The sequence below is a fragment of the Astyanax mexicanus genome, chromosome 22 (genome assembly GCF_023375975.1).
Source record: "Astyanax mexicanus isolate ESR-SI-001 chromosome 22, AstMex3_surface, whole genome shotgun sequence".
In the NCBI taxonomy this organism is placed as follows: Eukaryota; Metazoa; Chordata; class Actinopteri; order Characiformes; family Acestrorhamphidae; genus Astyanax; species Astyanax mexicanus.
This window is the reverse complement of record NC_064429.1, coordinates 7,752,208-7,773,174: the sequence shown is the minus strand read 5'-3', so window position 1 is coordinate 7,773,174 and position 20,967 is coordinate 7,752,208. Positions and strand designations below refer to the sequence as shown.

General features: G+C 35.5%; 1 protein-coding gene across 1 annotated transcript in view; it reads left to right on the top strand.

The window, feature by feature from the left end:
• Window positions 1-6,080: 6,080 nt before the first annotated feature.
• The window catches only part of rorb (RAR-related orphan receptor B), a 58,735-nt gene continuing 43,848 nt past the window's right edge, over window positions 6,081-20,967 (top strand). The window contains exon 1 of the mRNA XM_022668256.2: window positions 6,081-6,457. Within this exon, the coding sequence (XP_022523977.2) occupies window positions 6,451-6,457 (7 nt within the window). The 5' untranslated portion in view covers window positions 6,081-6,450. The remainder of the gene's footprint in view (window positions 6,458-20,967) is intronic.

The following is a 20,967-nucleotide window of genomic DNA, read 5'->3' as shown; positions in this document are numbered from 1 at the left end:
TGCTCATTATACAACAGTTAGTTCCGACCTCACAATATGATTGGTTGAGAAGTGTTCTAGCCGTGATGATATTTGTGATAACATCACGGCCTTCTCACACTAAACCTGTATCACTCCGCCGAAGCGTTGCTGAGTAACGGCGTATCTATACACACAGGACACCCGCAGCAGCGTTAGCTTAGCACAGGCTAGCGCTCAACCACGGCACGCTCACCTGCAGCCTGCAGAGCTGACTCATCTTTCGTGGAAAAAAGGGAAAGAAAATCACTCGGATAATGCCGTCTGAGAGCCAGAATGCTAACCAGCCAGGCTAGGCTAAGCTAAGCTAAGCTAATGCTAAGCTAAAGCAAGCTACGCTAACCTAACCACAGTCCAGCCAGCTAGCTATTCGTGATAACATACTCCCTCTCGTGTTCTATTGCTTAATTGCTATCTTACACCCTGCCAACAGTTTTTTTTTACATTACATTGTTTTCATAAAAACATCGCTTGTGAATATACAGTATCTACACTGATAGACATAAAAAGTCTCAAAATAAGAGAATAAGGTATGTTTTTAGGTACATTTCTGGCGTATTTCTGCTGTATATCTTGGCAACGGAAAAAACACAGGTGTGCCACTGACTGTAATAAACCTAAACAGATGTCAATAGTCAGATGTTCATTGCTATCTTGGCAGTGATTTGTCAGTAAAGGTGCATCCCCAACGCGTGTATACCAGCAGCAGTGCACAAACCCATAATGCATGTCTGTTGTCAGCTTTGCAAACTTTTACATCAACAATAATTTGGTCAGTTTCCTCTGCTGAGAGGAACACTGGACATGTGCAGGTAGCTGCGCCCCTGAAATAGCAATCTGCCAAAGTCAGAGCTCACCTGGCTCTTAAAGGGAATAACAAGTGACACACTGATTGGTTTACTGCTCATTATACCCAAAACACACTCGATAATTAATTAAGAAAGTGAGCACATGACTTATGCATTTCGAGCTACATCAGATTTTACTTTTCCCATCGTTACAAAGCAATCACTGACACAGTATAAATCAAGCTGCACAGTTGAAAAAAAAATAAGAGACCACAAAAAATTATGAGTTTCTATGATTTAATCAAATTGAAAACATTGGAATATAATCAAGTATAATGGAATAAGACGGATGATCAAAAGCCATCAAACCAAACTGAACTGCTTGAATTTTTGCACCAGGAGTAAAGGCATAAAGTTATCCAAAAGCAGTGTGTAAGACCGGTGGAAGAGAATATGATGCCAAGATGCATGAAAACTATGATTAAAAACCTTGGTTATTCCACCAAATATTGATTTCTGAACTCTCTCCGAATTTTATGAATTTTATGAATATGAACTTGTTGGCACAACCATCCCAATAACAACTATGGCAATATATTATATATTTTTTTTAAATCTAAAAAACACAGAATTTCACAGAGTAATTTATTTACATTAATCTGCATTAAAATTACTAATCCACATGCTTCTGTGCAATAAGACATTCTTACCAGAGAGGTCTCTAAATGTTTTCACTTTTTAAAAGACCTTCTAGGGCTGCATAATATATTATTTTAGCATCGCTTTTTCTCAACGTGCAGATGTGTTATAATACCTGTTATTAATGAAGAGACCAGCCACTGACTGAAATATGAATAGGATTTCTTGTGACGCTCATCCCCCAATTGGTGTTCCTGAATAAAGACGCACCAATCAGCTTGCTGGTTGTGCTGAGGGCAGTGGAGGGTCGGCATGCTAATCAGGAAGCCCCACTTTTCAAACGTCCTCTGAGAAAATTACAAGCTGAATTATCTACAGTTTTTTGCTGAACTCAGTGCTCCTCCGGTAATTTTAGTCCCGTCCGGACACATCTCTGAGTTTCGTCTCCTCGTGTTTAATAAAAGAGCTATTTGTCCACTGCCGCACACTGTATTTACACTTTGAGCGCATGGGCGTTTCCACGGAGATCCACGTAAAAAACACAACAGCGAGTGGAAATGGAGGAGCTACTGAACGCCGCAATGTCATGTGACCGAGAAAGACAATAAAAAAAACTCACTTGTTCTCCTGTTTTTTCAATTGCAGTCCGAATGTAAGAGTTTTTATCACTGAGGAGAAGTGTTAAATATTTTTCACAGTCGTCCCCCTGAGAAACTAATCCCATCCGGATAGAGCGTAAACTAATAAAGAGTTGGCTAATCATATATATTACCAGTATAGAGTATGTTTTCACCTAGAACATACAAGACTAGAATTCTTGCTTGAATTTCCCCATTTTTTACATTAGGAATTTGTAAAACTTAACTAGCAAGTAACAACATTAACAACATGAGCTCTAACAGGGACAGCTCCCCCATATGGAATTAATTTATTCAGAAGTTATTCATTTGTCCTCTGATTGGCTAATCAGTGAGCAGCAGGGTGATCGATTAGTGGATGGGCAGCCTGCTGATTGGCTGTTAGCTCAGCATTTGGTGGTTTATAGCATCCACATTTTCATTCATTTTATTTATTTATTTTTTCACCCTACATGATCTCATCCCAGTCCTGATGATGTAGTCAGTTTACTCAAAACGTTTTGATGGTCTTTGCAGTGACTGCACTTGAGGATACTTTCAAAGTTCTTGAAATATTTTGGATTGACTGATATTCATTCTTTCTTAAAGTATTTTTTTATTTAGTTTTTGAGTAGTTCCTGCCTCTCACAATATGTATTAGAACATAAATCAAATATTATCTATTCACTGTATACCTGTAACTACTACTTTACAACTGATGCTCTCAAACACTTTATTAAGAGACAAGAAATTCTAGTAATTAACTCTTGATGAGTTCAGCACAGCTGTTAACTGAAAGCCTGAATTATAAGTGATTCTACCTCATAAAGCTGACTGAGAAAATCCAACAGAGATATTCAGAGCTGTCTTATAACTAAGAGGTGCTACTTTGAAGAATGTAAAATATAAAACATATTTTGTTTGTTTTAAATAATTTCATATGTTTTTCTTCACAGTTTGGATGACTTTAGTATTAATCTACAATGCAGAACCTTTTAAAAAGTGAAAATAAAAATAAAACAATAAATTAAATGTCAGGTAGGGAGCATGACAGAAATGAGGAGAGCGTATGCACTTGCGAGTATATATTAAAAACACAGGAATAAACAAACTAAAAAATTAAAACTAAAACAAAAACGTACAACCAAGGATGAGGAACACAGAAAAAAGGGGACTATAAATATAAACGAACGAGGACAGTAAAAAGGAAACATGTATGACCAGGTAACAAGGGGGCGGAGCTAAAAATGAAAAAGTAAGCACACCAAAGACAGGGGCGGAGACATAGGATAAACACAGGGCATTTGTAAAGGTGAGTAAATAAACAAATATTAGGGCAGGAAAAATCACAGAGACAGAATCATGAGACACAAAATAGGACAAGACCTGAATTTTTTGTTAAACTGACACAGAGAACAATCTCGGTAACTGAGATGGGGAGTAAACGGAATCATTTCTACAGAGAAAATAATATTTAATATTGATTCTGATCTTTAATAAGATTTGCTACTTGTTCGTTTTTTGTATTTTACATTGAAGTTGACTTTTTTGAAAATGTAAGTGGTTCTTGAACACAATTCACAACGAACAATCTGTGTTCAAAGTTAAAAAAGATACAATTAAACAAGCATGATTAAATATTAATAAAATCCCACTGTGATAATCTTACATTCATTCTTTACATTATTTTACATTTAAGTTTTCGTGATTCAAGGATTTAGTAAAAAATGGTGAAAAACATCACCCAAACACACACACACACATATAGACACACAAAAAATATTTATATTAATAACAAAAAGATGCAGAGCTTTCAGACCTCAAATAATGCAAAGAAAACAAGTTCATATTCATAAAGTTTTAAGAGTTCAGAAATCAACATTTGGTGGAATAACCCTGGTGTTTTTTAATCAGTTTTCATGCATCTGGGCATCATGTTCTCCTCCACCAGTCTTACACACTGCTTTTGGATAACTTAATGCTGCTTTACTCCTGGTGCAAAAATTCGAGCAGTTTTTTTTCAGAGGTTTTCAATTTGGTAAAATCAAAGAAACTCATCATTTTTAAGTGCTCTCTTATTTTTTCCAAAACTGTGTGTATACTGTACAGTAGTTTATAGGTAGTAATCACTGTGCAGATGATACACAATAGAGATATGTAACTGCTGCTCAATCTGGTTTATAATTGACTTTTTCTGAAGGAGTTCCCTAAGGAAGAAGGGAAGTAGCTCTATCTGGGATCCAGCGGCAAGTGAACTCAAATCTGACCCAAAAGGGTTAGTGGGTCATGAGGTGGAGGATGCCGTGCATGGTTTGCCTGCACAGCCTTTGCTTCCTCAGCCTCTGCTGCTCTTCACATTCACTCCAGACCTTCTCTCCATCTATTTCATCTTAATATATATATATATATATACATGTACATATACAGCAAATAAGAGAGCACTTTTTCTTTGATTTTACCAAATTTAAAACCTCTGGAATATAATCAAAAGGAAGATATAAGATCACAAGCCATCAAACCAAACTGAACTGCTTGAATTTTTGCACCAGGAGTAAAGCAGCATAAAGTTATCCAAAAGCAGTGTGTAAGACTGGTGGAGGAGGAGAACATGATGCCAAGATGCATGAAAACTGTGATTAAAAACCAGGATTATTCCACCAAATATTAATTTCTGAACTCTTAAAACTTTATGAATATGAACTTGTGTCTTTGCATTATTTGAGGTCTGAAAGCTCTGCATCTTTATTCTTATTTCAGCCATTTCTCATTTTCTGCAAATAACATGCTTATTCATTTATATAATAGGAATTAGCTTAAAATCCCCCTCTCATCTAATTATAATAACAGTTATAATCTAAAAAGCTAAACTTAATAAACTCAAAATGCAGTAATATTGTGAGAATGTATACATGTTTAAAATATTCTAATAACGCTTGTAATAACAATGTAATAAGCATGCTATTATATATAATGAGTGTGTAATCTTTTAAGTATTACTAATGAGCATGCAAAGTGGTGATTATTACAGGTAGACAAGCAGAATGTGATGTAAAATCACATAAATCAATAAGTTAGAAACGTTATGCTCTTTGTAACAAACGGGGGAATCTGAATCTATGAATAAGCTAAAAGACTGACAACCAATGAGGAATCGCAGCTGATTATAATAACAGTTATAATCCCAGGAACTAAATTTATAAACCCTACAGAACAATAAAAGTCAAAATATTATTAAATTATAATTTTTGTTTGATTTAGATTTTAAAAATAAAACTTGTAGATATATAATAAGCATGTTATTTTATGTGATAAGCATGTAACTCAAAAACAACCAAACATTTTCTTAAGCTTCTCATTATTATTCATGAGCATGTAAATAAGCATTTGTTTGTTGCAGTTGGAGTAGGGGTCTAAGGATATACAGCTCTGGAAATAAAAATAAGAAAGCACTTAAAATTATTAATTTCTTTGATTTTACCAAATTGAAAACCTGTGGAACATAATCAAGAGGAAGATGGATGATCACAAGCCATCAAACCAAACTGAACTGCTTTAATTGTTGCACCAGGAGTAAATCAGCATAAAGTTATCCAAAAGCAGTGTGTAAGACTGGTGGAGGAGAACATGCCAAGTTGTATGAAAACTGTGCTTAAGAACCATGATTATTCTACCAGATTTTATTTCTGAACTCTTAAAACTTTATGAATATGAACTTGTTTTCTTTGCAATATTTGAGAGAGATAGCAAGAGAAGCTAAATGCTAAATGTATACATTCCAGTGCAATATAAAAGAGCAATAATGCGATGATATAAAAGTTATATTTTGTTATTTATTATTATATTCTACATTCTCTCCTCCAACTCTCCACAAACCACAGCCTCTCATCAGTGAGTGGGCGGAGCCTCGGTTCTGTACAACGCGCACGGAGACCCCCCAGCTCGGGCTCGTGCAAAGTGGGCGTGGTCGAGCTCTATCGTCCAATCGGAGCTCCTATGGGTCTCTCGTGCGCACCTCCCAACTCGCGGAGCCCCGCGCGAGCGGTGAAAACCTCCGTGGGTTCGCTGAGCCCGTTCAGGTCGCGTGAGAGTCCGCACGCTCGCGCCGAGTTTAACGGGGATGCTCACGCGCGCGAACCTGTCGCTTGGGCCGTGACGAGAGAGGACCAAACAAAACACACAGAGCAGAACAAATCAGAAGCAGAACAGAAACAGAACTACTTTTTTTCGGTTGTTGTTGTTTGTTGCCGGGGATCTTGCGGTTGTCGGTGCAGCTCTGCGGCTGTTGTTGTTGTTTTTGTTGTTGTTTATTGTCGTTGTTTTTTTAAAACCCCTTGTTTGGGTTCGTTTCGTCTCTTCATGACTGGGAGCGAGTCGCCGCCGACACCACCATGCGAGGTAGGAGCACGACTGTTTCTGACAGGCTGATTTAAATAATTAAAAAAGACTCTCCCTGGCCGGTCAGTCCGGTTGCAAAAGGGTGGGTTTGGGGTCTCTGGATGGGTTGAGATGAGACTGTGGATGAACAAAAAAGTAACATTTAGCTAAATGCCGAATACTGAATACTAAAAAAGGTTTTGATTAATTCTACCACTTTTTCACCATTGCATAAATTTTATTCTGAAATATCCTGAATACATTTTTTTGTATTTTTGTGTAAAGTGAAAGCAATTACCAAACAACAGTTTACAAATATGTATTGAACCTAATTTATTGAATTCATACCGTTGAAGCACAGTATATATACAGTATTTGACTTTTAGTTAAATTAGTTGTTATTCGAGGTCGAATTATTCGGTATTTTCTCTTTTGTATCAGCCAGACTGAACATTATTTTTTCTATTTTTTTCTTTATAATCAACTCCACAATAGACTGTATGTAGTAGCACTACAGGTGCAGGAAACACCGTAAAAAAACAAGCACACACAGACATACACATCGCTCGCGAACTGAACTCTGAAGCAGAAGCAGCGCGCCCCCCTAGGTGCGCTCCGTACCCCCGCGTGCATGCGCTGGTGCTCGCGTTAAAAGCTTCGCAAGCATGCAAGCTTATGCAACCGTGAACCAGCGGTGGAGTTTGACCTCCTCGCGGTGGCGAAATCCAACCTGAGAAATGCACGCGCGCATGCTGACGTTCACGTGCGTTTTGCTTTTATTGCGCTCGATTTCTTGCGTTACAGCCCCGCGTAGTGCGTGCATGGAGTGCAGTGGAGTCGGTAAAAAAAAAACAAATAAATAAAAAGAAAGGAAAAGACCCCGCGTGGACGAACAACTTTAGGGATCGGGCGTTGTTAATGTGGGGTCTCGGGTCGGTACGAGGCGCGCGCTACTCCGTCCGCTCCACTGACCCATTTCCGTCAGTCAGGCGCCACTTCGCGCCCACTGCGCTGAAGTGCAGCGCGCGGGGGACGACCACCGAGTCCGACCGATTATATAGGGCAGTTATTTTATTTAGCCTCCAAATTAACGCGTGAAACTGTTGTACAGAACTGTGTGTGTATATGTTCTTACATTCGTTTCATGTCTGAACGAAATTTTTTACTTAAAAATAATACATTTTGATGCAAGTAGCCTATAACTCACGCTCCTTGTATTTAAAGCACTTAACAAAACAAGAGAAATAATTAACAATAAAGCTAGCTAGTCTAGCTTGTTTGGAAATGGCAGTGATGATGGCAGTTTTTGAATTGTATTAAATAAATAAAAAAGTCCAGAGAATAGCTTATTTATCGGCTAGAAGTCAAACTAAATTAAAACTACAAATAAAGTCACAGTCTGAAGGAATGTTTAAAAATGCATTAGTAAAAGAAATGCTATGTTATAATTTTTAAAAAGTTTTGTAAAAACTAGCTTGTTCGCATCATAGACTCTAACCATTTTGTGGGTAAAATGCATTCGCTTCCTCACATTTTATGACACAGCTTAACCAGATTACAACTGACACCACAAACATATTTGTTCAAAATAAAATAAAAATAAAAGCAATATGTAAAAAGTTACTAATTCCAAACAGATTCGTTTTTAAGGTTAAAAAGTAGTGTATCTCTACAAACCAACGGTATAGTTTAAAAGTAAATTTTTAGCCACACAGACTTTGTTTATGGCTCAGACTCATTTTATCAGTAAATTATTTTTTTTTTTGGATTCCACAGAGTCATTTTGTTATAAAAAATATTCCAATGCTTAGCCTCACAGACTCTTTTTAAAAGTTATGTTGTTTGTCCTCACAAACTAATAGTTTTGTTTAGGCCTCACACACTCTTTGTGAGCAAAATTAATCATAAAATATTTTTGTGACTTAAATGTATATTAACGTCTAATAGGCTATAGGTTATTTTGGCTAAATTTATTTTTAAAATTGTACTTGGTGACTAAAATATGTCTTGTTTGTCTAAAACTCATTATGTGGATAAAGTGTAATGATCTCTCTATTTACTTTTTGTTTTATAGGATACAAAATTAATATATTGTTTAACCCCATTGGCTCATTTTATTTGTAAAACCTTCTTTCTATCTTTGGTTGGAAACAAAACTGACCTTGTTTGACCCAGAATTTTATTTTGTGATTGAGAAGTAACCTCATTTAGCCTCACAGACTGAAGTTTGTGACTGAAACATGCTTTATTGTAGTACTTTAAGGTGCAATGTTACTGCTTTGCAGCTCTTGGCTTAACCAAATCTTATATCATAACAGTTAATGATTAATTTAAAATTTAAAAACATATTTAGTCTAAAATATGATGATGAAGAAGACTAAAAAGTACTAATTTTAAGGTCTCACAGACTATGTTTATGATTAAAAATACCCGCCTATAAAAAATATTAGATTCCCAAACCCAGATTCATAAAAGTAAGCACAGTTTGGTTTAACTGGGAATAGAAGTAAAATAAAATGAGGATTTATAAAAGAAGGAATAAAATAAAAATAAAAGTATGAAGTTAAAGCAGCAGCTGTAGTGGGCTTAAACTTGGTTCATGACTGATCTCAAAGATTTGGAGGGTTTTTTTGACCCCTATGCAGTTTTATAGGGTGATCCCCTGGATGAATAAGTGATTATTATTATTTACCCAATATTTTCTTTGAAATATAAGTTAAAATTAAGTTAGTTAAACTGCATTAAACACTGTGTTCACACTGAGGAGTGGATGGTTTTTAGTTTACACTCTCTGGACAAGAACAAGTAATTAGATTTCTTGAGAAATTCAGTGATTTTAAGTTCAGCTTTCAGTTTTTTTAAGTTTTTAAGTTTACGAAACTAAGCCAGAGTGTGTTGTTATAGTACTGTTGTTAAGTATATATTTATCTTCCATTATAGTTTTGGTTGGAATTCGCTCTAAATTGCACAGTCATTGACGTTTAGTTCTACATTTTAATTTTACAGAGTCATTTATCTGTTTTTCAGTAGATTGTTACGGAAAGACCGTGACAGAGAGTTTATTTCCCACCCGTATTTCAACAAGCCACGCCCTTATGCGTATTTACTGGCTAATCGGGCGCACCTAAAAGCAGCCCGAACTGCCTTTGATTGCCAATCAAACTATAGGAGGCGGGGTTTGTAAGAATACGGGTGGAAAATAAAACAGCAGGGAAGGCGTTAAAATCTAAAAGCTGAGTGGATCTGATGAACAATTTGTTAATTTTATTTTTTTGTATTTCATATTTCATTTGATGCACATTCATGCACATTTTATATTACTATTAGTTGCAACAATAAAGAAACATGTTTAATTGAACCAGCAGAAGTACCAGTGTTCAATTTTAACACTTAAAAATGTTGATTTAAATCTTGCAAATTTACTGTGCATTCAAAAACGCATTTATATAGTTATATATTAAAAATAACTTTTTTTTTAGTTACAACAAACTAAAAATTTATTGAGTAGAGTTCCGTAGAGAGTCGTGATGCCACTGGTGATTCACCATAAATAAGCTTCTATTATTTATTGTTCATTCATTCAGTTGTATTATTCAAAAGTATTGCATCAGCTGAGGCATGTTTGTCTAGACCTGTACTAATTTACTATTTCCTAAAAAAAATATATATATAGTTTTAAGGCTTTTTATCATTTTTAAAATAAGTGTTACTGGACAAGATAAAAGATTAAACTTTGTGAAGTTAAGTGTCTTAATATTTAGATGCTCTTTGTTCTATTTAATTTAATTTATTTTAAAGCTGTTTGTCTTTAGGAGGACTTTAACTGGCTGTTTGGCTGTTCTGAGTGTTAAACGTTTCCTGAATGTTGAAAATTAAACTGTTCACATTAAGAAGTTTCCCTCCAAAGCCGTTCAGATTTTACCTGTGAGCGCCATCTGAGAGTGTGTGTGTACACCTGTAAGTGTGTGTGTTTCAGTCAAAACATTTATCTGGTTGCCAGATTGATTAAAAGTGTACCTACACCTTATCAAGCGTTCCAGCTCCTGGTCCGTAACACCTAATCTAGTAACTCTAGGAGTGATTGCTTTCCAGAGACCTTCTCGGTTTCACCATCCTGTAATGCCTATACACACACACACACACACACACACACATACACACACACACACACACACATTTTTTTAGATACTGTCAGGATGTGGTATAATACATATTCAATATGTATTATATATGTGTAATTATCTGTCTGTCTGTCTGTCTATCCATCCATCCATCCATCCATCCATCCATCCATCCATCCATCCATCCATCTAATGTAAAAAAAGAATCTCCAAAACATCAACTTTACAGGAGAGAGAAAAAAACCTTCTAAACTTTCAATGGAGGTCAATGTAAAAAACAGTTTATTTCAGGTCATTTTAAAGTGTTTCTATTGGTCCATCCATCAACAAATTTTTACACAGAGTAAAGGAAGGGTTTGTGTGTTCAAATTATGTAGTAAACTAAAAATCGACAAAAGATCACAGAACAAGAAAATACTTGTTTTTCATTGGTCAGCAATCTAAATGTAGTGTGCCTTAATGTATTGTATATCTATATGTCACTGTCCAATGAAAAACAAGTATCTCCATTTTTGTCGATTTTTAGTTTACTACATAATTTGATCACGCAAACTGTCCCTTACACTGTGCCAAAATTTCTTAATGAACGGACCAATAGAAACTCTTCAAAATGACCTGAAATAAACTCTTTTTACGTTGACTTCCATTAAAAGTTGCTGTTTTGGAGATACTTGTTATTCATTGGCCAGTGTCAATATTAAAAAGTTTCTAACTGAGTGTAGTAACGTAGCATTTTTTTTACTGTAGTAAGGTTATATACAGTACAGGCACACCTTCTCTTTTTCTATGCGTTTTCTTTATTTTCATGACTATTAAAATTGTAGATTCTCACTGAAGCATCAAAACTATGAATGAACACATGTGGAGTTTTATGTACTTAACAAAAAAAGGTCAAATAACTGAAAAAAACATGTTTTACATTCTAATTTCTTCAAAAATGCCACCCTTTGCTCTGATTACTGCTTTGCACACTCTTGTCATCATTCTCTCAATGAGAGAATGTTGAGTTTTCCAACAGTCTTGAAGGAAGGAGTTCCCAGAGGTGTTTATTAGCACTTGTTGGCTCTTTGCCTTCTTCACTCTGTGCTCCAGCTCACCCCAAACCATCTGGATTGGGTTCAGGTCCGGTGACTGTGGAGGTTCAGCTCATTTTTTTCTTAAGTACATAAAACTCCACATGTGTTCATTCATAGTTTTGATGCTTCAGTGAGAATCTAATGTAAATAGTCATGAAAATGCATTTGGGTAAAACAAAGATATGCAGTTGGTATTATAGGTACAGGTATGCATTTACGTATATACTCTGTTTAAAATATAAAATATATACACACATAAATTCTCATAGTGTCTGTATATATCAGAAAGTGAGAGAGACAGAACAGCAGTGTGTGGTAAAGGGAATAAAATCAGAAGGAACAGGAGATGTAGTAAAGCTTCCTTCTTCAGGAATTTTCTCTTTGTCCGGAGTGGCCACCTGTTGGGCCGAAAGCGAGCAGCCACTCTCCCAGGCCTCGCAGCCCTGTCTGGCTCTAATTTCCACCGCTGAGCCGAATCGCATTGACCCCGGGGCCTCGGCTGCCGCATTCAGACCCGGCTCGGCCTCCGAAACTCGCAACTCAGATAGACAGCGAAACACAATGAGCCGGTCCCCAGCGCCAGTGGCTCCAAAACTCTCCAGAGGGCCAGAACTCTCTCTCTGCTCCGGTCTGATCCGAGAAAACAGATCCACACTGAGCCCAGAGTCCTGTAATGAAGTATATGTGACTTTAGCTACCATCCAATATCAGTTAAACTAAATTAAAACCTCTTAACAGACCAGGACTTTTGTCAATTGTCTGCCTGACATTACACCAGTAAAATCTTGAGGATTTCTGTTCAAGCATTGCATAAAATTATTTTTTATATATTTATATATTATTGCATAATTGCAATAATATATAAATATATAAAAAAAATCATTAGGTAAATTTGCTAATATATCAAAATAAAATGAATACAATCATAAAATTGGCTATTTTCTGAACTTCATTTTAAAATCAATATTTGTCTAGTTTTTACCTCTATTTTCAAACCTGCTTGGATTTGGGTTGATTCCTGTTGATTCCTACTGATCTGGAATTATTAGTAATTAATAATAATAATATAGACAGTGGACAAGCAGTTTCTCTGTAGGAGTGTCCTGTAGGAGATTTCAAAGCCCTTAATTTGTGTCTCAGAGTAAAAATAACTTATTGTACTGCAGAAAAAAAGGTTTTTGTATCATCTACACCTGTAGTCCGTATACAGGACAAGGCATTTTAAAGGGTTAAACAGTTGACTGTTTTCTTGTAAAAAAGGAAATGTGTGTTTTTTATAGATTTTTTTATCAGCATCCTTATAGAATCGTTTAGTCTCATAGAAGCTATACTTTTAATATATATATATTCAAAATTCCAAATACAAAAATAATCATGCTGAATGATATTAACTGTTACTTGTTTAATAATGACTCATGCATTTGAAATTTGACACAGAATTTATTGATTATGTAAGTATGAAGCATGTTATTAAATCTAGTTGTTCAAATCAAATTCAGATCATTCGTAACCATATTTTTAAACACCTTTTTAAACATTGTTAATCAATAATTAAAGTAGTGAATCTTTGTATTTAATCTTATTAAGCAAAATACCTTTATGAACACAACTTAAATTATTTGTACGACACTAAAATGGTTAATTAAAATGCTTGTATTTATTAATGCATGAGTAGGTATCGATACAAATATTAACCAAATATATATATATATATATATTTTTCAAATATTTTAAAGCAAATCGAAAAGTTAAAACTGTGTATAGACAGTTTTTTAGCTGATTATTTTTTAATTTTTGATTGTTTAATGGAGGATATTAACCGTTTTATGTATCCTCTAAGCAGCTCTCTGCTGAAAAAAAAAAAAAAAAAAAGGACAGGGCGAATAAGTTTTCTGGACATGTTTAATCCGTTTGTTGGCTGTATTAATTTGCTGAGAGCTCTACTGCATCATCAGTGCTTTAGAATGATTAAAATATATCAGGTTATGGTTGATCACAGTGATTAAATGCATTTAAAAAATGAAAAATCTCTCTGAGTGTGAGTAAGCGTAATCGACCCCTTGCTCGGTTCATATCTTTAGTGCTCTGGTCTGCCGGTCCTGTGCCTCCAGCTCAGTGCAGGATTAGGATTATTAGGCTGTTTGTTGTGGTCGTTTCTGTCGTTTTTTTTTTTTCTTCATTTGTTTCATTTGGCCTTGAGCTGAGTGAGAGCTCGTAGTTACGTAACTTAGGGAAGATTACGCAAAGTCGGAGAAGGAGAGCCAATCCCTCTCAGTGGGACAGAAAACCCATTGAAATAAACTCACAGAGTAATTGTGTGCTTTTATTAACAGTTGCGTTGAATTATGATTTACTGTATTTGGGTCAGTATGACTCGTATTCTTGTGCAATCTAAAAAGTGATTTTGTGTTTTAGTTAGATTAATTTATATTTTATTATCAAATTGAGTGAATTTACCGGTCAGAACAATAAAAAACAGTAAAATTCAATAAAAGAGCTCAGAGAACTTTAACCTTAAAACTTAAAAATGCTCGTTGAGCCAATGAAAAAATGTGATTTCACAGCTTTCCTATAGGCTCCTGACACCATATACTGTATTTGCATATTGGGTGTGGCCTCTCCCTTACTTACCATCTTTGTGTTGACTGTTGCCCAAAGCTACCTTATGCACCTTATCGTGCTTAAGTGTAATATATATGTATTGATTGCCAGGCCTCAGTGTTGTAGGCTGTAAGAGCAAGTTACCATTATCATTCTGTGTTCCTATAGAGCTCAGAGTATGTTGGCTTGGAGCTACAGTCTTTATTCTTGTGCTGTTGTAGTATTACACTGTCAGTATTGGCAGTTCTTTAAAAATATGCTAAACATGTTGTAAATGCCAATTTTTCTTTTTTTTTTTTTTTTACTAAAATACATTCCTTAAGCCCACAATACTTGAAAAAACAGTTGAGTTGATTAAACTATTGTTGTTTAAACTTAACTGATTCAAGATATCATCTAGGTTGGATTAAAAATATATATGATGGAATATTAATTAAAAATATTAATGAAATATATTTATAAAAAAATGTATAATCATTTTGCTTTGACTCAGTTAATTTGTAAATATATAGAATTTTAAGCTTTTTCAACTTTTTGATAACTAAAGTTATCATCAAGCTTTGACTCAGTTAAGTTGCATAAACTTAAAATGTTATATATTTACAACTTAACTGAGTCAAAGCAAAATGATGATATATTTTTTATAAATATATTTCATTAATATTTTTAATTAATATTTCATCATATATATATATATATATATATATATATATATATATATATATATATATATATATTTTTTTTTTTTTTTTTTTTTTTTTCAGTGTACATATCATATTTTGTCTTTTGGGAAAGGCGTCCCAGCTATACTTTTTTGATTAACTGATCAATATAAAAGGAAGTTTTGGAATAAAAAAAAAAGTTTTTTTTAAGGAATGATGTAGTGACTTAAACGTTTTAAAAAACAAACCAAAATACTCTGTGGTACATTTAAACTTGCTGTTTTTGAAGCTGGTAACTGATGAATTTATCCTGTACAACAGAGGAAACTGTTTTGATCTTCATTTCTTGGGGTGGTCCTGATGAGTGCCAGTTTCATCACTGTAACATTTTTGATGGTCTTTGTGGTGACTGCACTTGAGAACACTTACATAGAAGTTCTTGAAATGTTTCGGATTGACTGACCTTCATTTCTTGAAGTATTATTTTTCTTTATTTAGTTGAGTATTTATGGCTTCTAATAATATGGATTGGACCATTACTCAAATAGGGCTATTCACTGTACACCTGTAACTCTACCTCATGGTGAAGTGAGTGTTATGGCAAGGGCTTGTATATAAGACAGTAGAACTTCTTGATTTCTATCCACAACAACAGCGCAACAGAGTGGTGTTGGTTTTTAGAATCTCCATAGTGCTGTTTGTGTGTGTGTTGTGAGTAAGGAGTGGGGTTGGACAATAAAACTGAAACACCTGTCTTCATTTTAGTGTGGGAGGTTTCATGGCTAAATTGGAGCAGCCTGGTGGCCAATCTTCATTAATTGCACATTGCACCAGTAAGAGTGTGAAGAGTGTGAAGGTTCAATTAGCAGGGTAAGAGCACAGTTCTGCTCTAAATATTGCAATGCACACAACATTATGGGTGACATACCAGAGTTCAAAAGAGGACAAATTGTTGGTGCACGTCTTGCTGGAGCATCTGTGACCAAGACAGCAAGTCTTTGTGATGCATCAAGAGCCACGGTATCCAGGGTAATGTCGGCATACCACCAAGAAGGACCAGGCACATTTAACAGGATTAACTGTGGACGCTGTAAGAGGAAGCTGTCTGAAAGGGAACTCTCCTGTTTCAAACAGAACTGTCCGTCACCACAATCAATTATTGTGGTCCAAAACCAGGTGTTTCAGTTTCACTGTCCAACCCCTGTATAAGATCCAGTGGAGATGGTATGTAGAAATAACAATTTAACCAACACCACAGTTTAGACAGTGACTTTAAATCTTTAGTTATTTGGTTTCAAAGACCTGGAGTTGATTCCAAGGACCCTGTTGTACATTCATTACTATCTTACACCTAGAGACTACAGTAGTTAAGATTTCTAAAGAAACAATGAACGACCCTTACAGTGTGTCTACTCATTACTGTCCATTACTTTAGATTCATCAGCTGTTGCTCATACAGCACAGGCCCCGCCTCCAGCAGCGTACAATAGGAGGTTGTGTGAAATTACACACGTATGAGCTGAAAGCTGATTAGCCCATATCACCGCCATGCTCACGTAGCAGACCCTCTCTTTACACTCGGTAGGATGTGATGGGCTGGGATGAGCATGATCATGTATTATTTATAATATTGTAATGGTCAAAGTTAACCTAGTATTTGTTTGCTTAACCCAGATATGCACCCCTATCTGATGGCATCTACATGGACTAACATAAATATAAAACAGGTGCAACTCAATATAGATGTATTAAACACAGAGTGATCTATTTTAAGAGTTAATTTATTTTATTGTTGATGATTATATTATGGCTTACAGCCAATGAAAACCCCCAAAAAAATCAGTGTCTCAGAAAATGTGAATATTATATAAGACCAATTGGTACTTTCTGCAGTGTGGGCAGTGTGCCAAGTCCTGCTGGAAAATGAAATCCGCATCCCTATAAAAGTTGTCAGTAGCAGAGGGAAGCTGTAAGATATGAAGTGCTTAAGTAAGATTTTGTGGGAAAACAAAACTGCACTGACTTTAGACTTGATAATAAAACACAGTGGATCAACACCAGCAGATGACATGTCTCTTTATCCAAACCATCACTGATCATCAATACATTTTACATTTCATTTAAAGTAAATCAAGGCAGCAGAGTCTGGAGGAAGAGTGGAGAGACACACAGTCCAAACTGCTCGAGGTCTAGTGTGAAGTTTCCACCAATCAGTGATGGTTTGGATGGTTTAGCTTCTATTATTTAGGAATTGAACCACGATTTCTCCAGAAATTCTCTTGTGATTCCAACCTTGTTTTCTTAGGCCATACAGTTGTAGTTCCTCGTTATGTAGCTGTAGAACCTACGCTAACCCATCAAGCATAAATGGGTGCGACCAATCTGGTCAGATTATACAGTATATACTGTACGTATACATATAGAGCTCTGGAAAAAAAAGAGAACACTTGAAAATAATGAGTTTCTTTGATTTTACCAAATTGAAAACCTCTGAAATATATAATCAAAGGGAGATGGATGATCACAAGCCATCAAACCACTAAGCTGAAGTGCTTGATTTTTAGCACCAGGAGTAAAGCAGCATAAAGTTATCCAAAAGCAGTGTGTAAGACTGGTGGAGGAGAACATGATGCCAAGATGCATGAAAAAAAATGTGATTAAAAACCACCAGGGTTATTCCACCAAATATTGATTTCTGAACTCTTTAAACTTTATGAATATGAACTTGTTTTTTTTCTTTGCATTATTTGAGGTCTGAAAGCTCTGCATCTTTTTTTTTTTGTTATTTCATCCATTTCTTCTCATTTTCTGTAAATAAATGCTCTAAATGAGAATATTTTTATTTGGAATTTGGCAGAAAAGTTGTCTGTAGTTTATAGAATAAAACAACAATGTTTATTTTACTCAAACATAAACCTATAAATAGCAAAATCAGAGAAACAGATTTAGGAGCTTAAGTGGTCTCTTAATTTTTTCCAGAGCTGTATAAACTGTAAAAACTGAAAAATGTCAAATATATAAGATATAAAATGACTTTAAGCAACTTAAAGGAAAGACATAGAGCCTTTTGATTAATTTGCTTAGGTGAAAATCCGGGACGGATCTGAAAGCGAAACGCCTGTGAAGAGTTAGGTGTGTGTGTGTGTGTGTGTGTGTGTGTGTGTGTGTGTGTGTGTGTGTGTGAAAGCGAGATCCTTAGAGAGAAATTTAGAAGAAGGGTGTGAGCGATAGGAAAGAAAGGGCCAGATAAGCCGGGGCTGGATAGTGAGAGAGAGAAAGAAAGAGAGAAAGAAAGAGAGAGAGAGAGAGAGATGTGAGAGAAAGCGCTGGAGAGATAATGTTAGGACAGATAGCAGACGTGTGAGAAAGAGAGAGAGCGAGAGAGCGAGAGAGATGTGAGAGAAAGACTCGGACAGATAAGAATGTACAGAGCGGTGTGTGTGTTTAGAGACTGAGAGTCAGGTGATGGTTTTGTGTGAGCCGGCCCCTGGGGGCCACTTTAGTTGAGCAGCTCGTTCCCCTCAATCTGATTAAAGCCTGAGGCAGAGATGTTACCATACTTCACACACACACACACACACACATACACACACACACACACACACACATATACAGGTCTGTCACGATTAGATTTTTTTTGTGGACGATATATTGTCGCAGAAATTATTGAAATACACGATATTTTTGTAATTTTAAGACTATTAAATGCAACTGACATGATGATAAGAGAATAGCATAAAAAATAGATTAAAATTACATTTTTAAATACAAATAAAATGCTATTCACTGTTATATATGTGAACAAATCACAATTAGCAAAATTATTGGGGTCAGATTTATTTATTGTCTGATAAATTGATATTGCAATTATCGTGATGGGCCTACAATTACATGAAGGAAACACAGGAGTAACCAGTTACACCATTCATAAATTCAGAAAGCACTTAGAAAGATTTAATCTTCTATCACTCCTTCTATTAATGCTACCAGCACTGGAATGATAAAGACTACATCTTATTAAACGCAACACTAAGGGCCCTATTTTAGTGCTCTATGTTAACTGGTCAATTACGCATTATGCAGTTGGATTTAGTGTGTCTTTGGTATCATAAGCGTGCAAAAAATACGCCTTATGTGGCTCGAAACACGCAAAAGTCAATTCGACTCCAGGCAGTTATATAAAACATATAACTCGCTTTCACATCCGTCCAGGATTATATAAAAATATATATTGCAAATATCAACTTTTTCACACATTTGTGTTGGATAATATGAAGGTCACTATGACTATGACATCATTTTTTAATCCTCTAAAAACTGTATGGCCGAAAGTGAACATAATTACAACTGTATTAGTACAAGAATCACATATAGTTTACATAACTTGGGGGGCTGGGGGGCGGGGAAAACATAATTCTTACGAGCACTTTTAATTGAATTTTAATTTTAATTTAATTTTGAATTTTAACTGAATTTTTATTTTAATTCTGAAACATTTAGAATTTAAATTTTAAATGTTTTAGATTACAAAAAAATAATATAAAGCTAAAATCCCAATAAGATCTTATTTTTAAATTCAAATTGAGGTGAATCAATCTGATTTTATGGTGATGTGCATACGTCTTTTAAAGTCACATAACATGTGTTCTGGTTGTAAAAGTGGGTAGATTTGGGGGGAGATTTTTTTAAATGGCTATTTAAATAGTCAACAAACACATATAGCATATGACAAAAACTTTGGTTATAATTTTTATTTTATTAAATGCAAATTTTAAAGAGGTAAAGCATAAAAGATGTAAGTAAATCTGAAAGTAACTGGAGGGTAATGAGAATAAGTACATGCCTTTTGAACATTTCAAGCCATGCAAAGTGTACTTTTCCCGTGGTTACGATAGCAAAGACACACCGACACACCCTAAATCAAGCTGCACAGTGCACAATTGATGGCTCGCCTATAGATCACTAAAATAAGGCCCTAGGTGTCGATATATTCCACAAATTCAACAAGATTCTACTTTATTCTACTTTATTCTACTTTAATCTCTCAGAATTCCCAGCAGGGCAGACTAGCGCTGCTGTACAGAGCATTATCATGAGCTGCTGGTGATTTGCTGCTGTTACGAGAGTTATTTGGATTTTCTCCTGACCCATTATGGCCCATTATGTAATAATTGTGTTTATGAAAGATATGAAGGTCATTCTGTCAATGTGTGTGTGTGTGTGTGTGTGTGTGTGTGAGGGTGGGAGGGGACATTGGACCACAACAGCCAGATATGACTCTGTTGTACCACCCTGAGGCAAGTGACTTACTAACCTACTTAGCCAGTTTAAACAACACACACACAAACACACACACACACACACACAGTGTGGAGCCTCACTGTAGTAAGCACCTAAATTCAAGGGTAAACAAATCCTCAGCTTGAGGAAGGTTTAATAATACTGTTACAGAGTCCAAATTCATATTCACTGTTTGATAAGCTGCTTATTAATCTTGTGGTTTAGTGGTTTATTGCAATCTTGGCAACCCCCTGTTCTCTCTATGCCCATGGAAAACAGAAATTTCCTCAGTTCATTTTAAATAATCGATGCATTGTCATGTATTTATGCACCTATTCATCCTACAACAGTTTAGCTCCGCCCCTCACACTGAAGTTAAAAGGAGTACTTCAGCATTGAGTGCATCCTGAATTAGGAGGAATTCAGTGCAGCCAATCAGAGCCTTAATCTCACAGAAATACAAAAATACATCAACTTATAGTAATTGAGTGCATTCATTAGAAAGCCTGTCCTGAGAATTTTGGACATTAGTGCTGCGGTTAGCGGGTAATGCTAATACTGCTCCAGCCTTGGTGCTGGAGAAACTTCACTGAAACTCCTGTATAACTCTGTACTTCAGCGGAGTGACTTTACTGCTCCTTTTTTATACGTTTTTATAAATTTAATAAGTTGGAATCTGGAGAAACTGTAAAGGTTAAGAGTCTGATGGGGTCAGTGCATTTCTTGCTTACACAAAAAAAAAAAAAGATACTTTGGACCAAACTAAAAAAATTGCTCTAATTTGTTACACC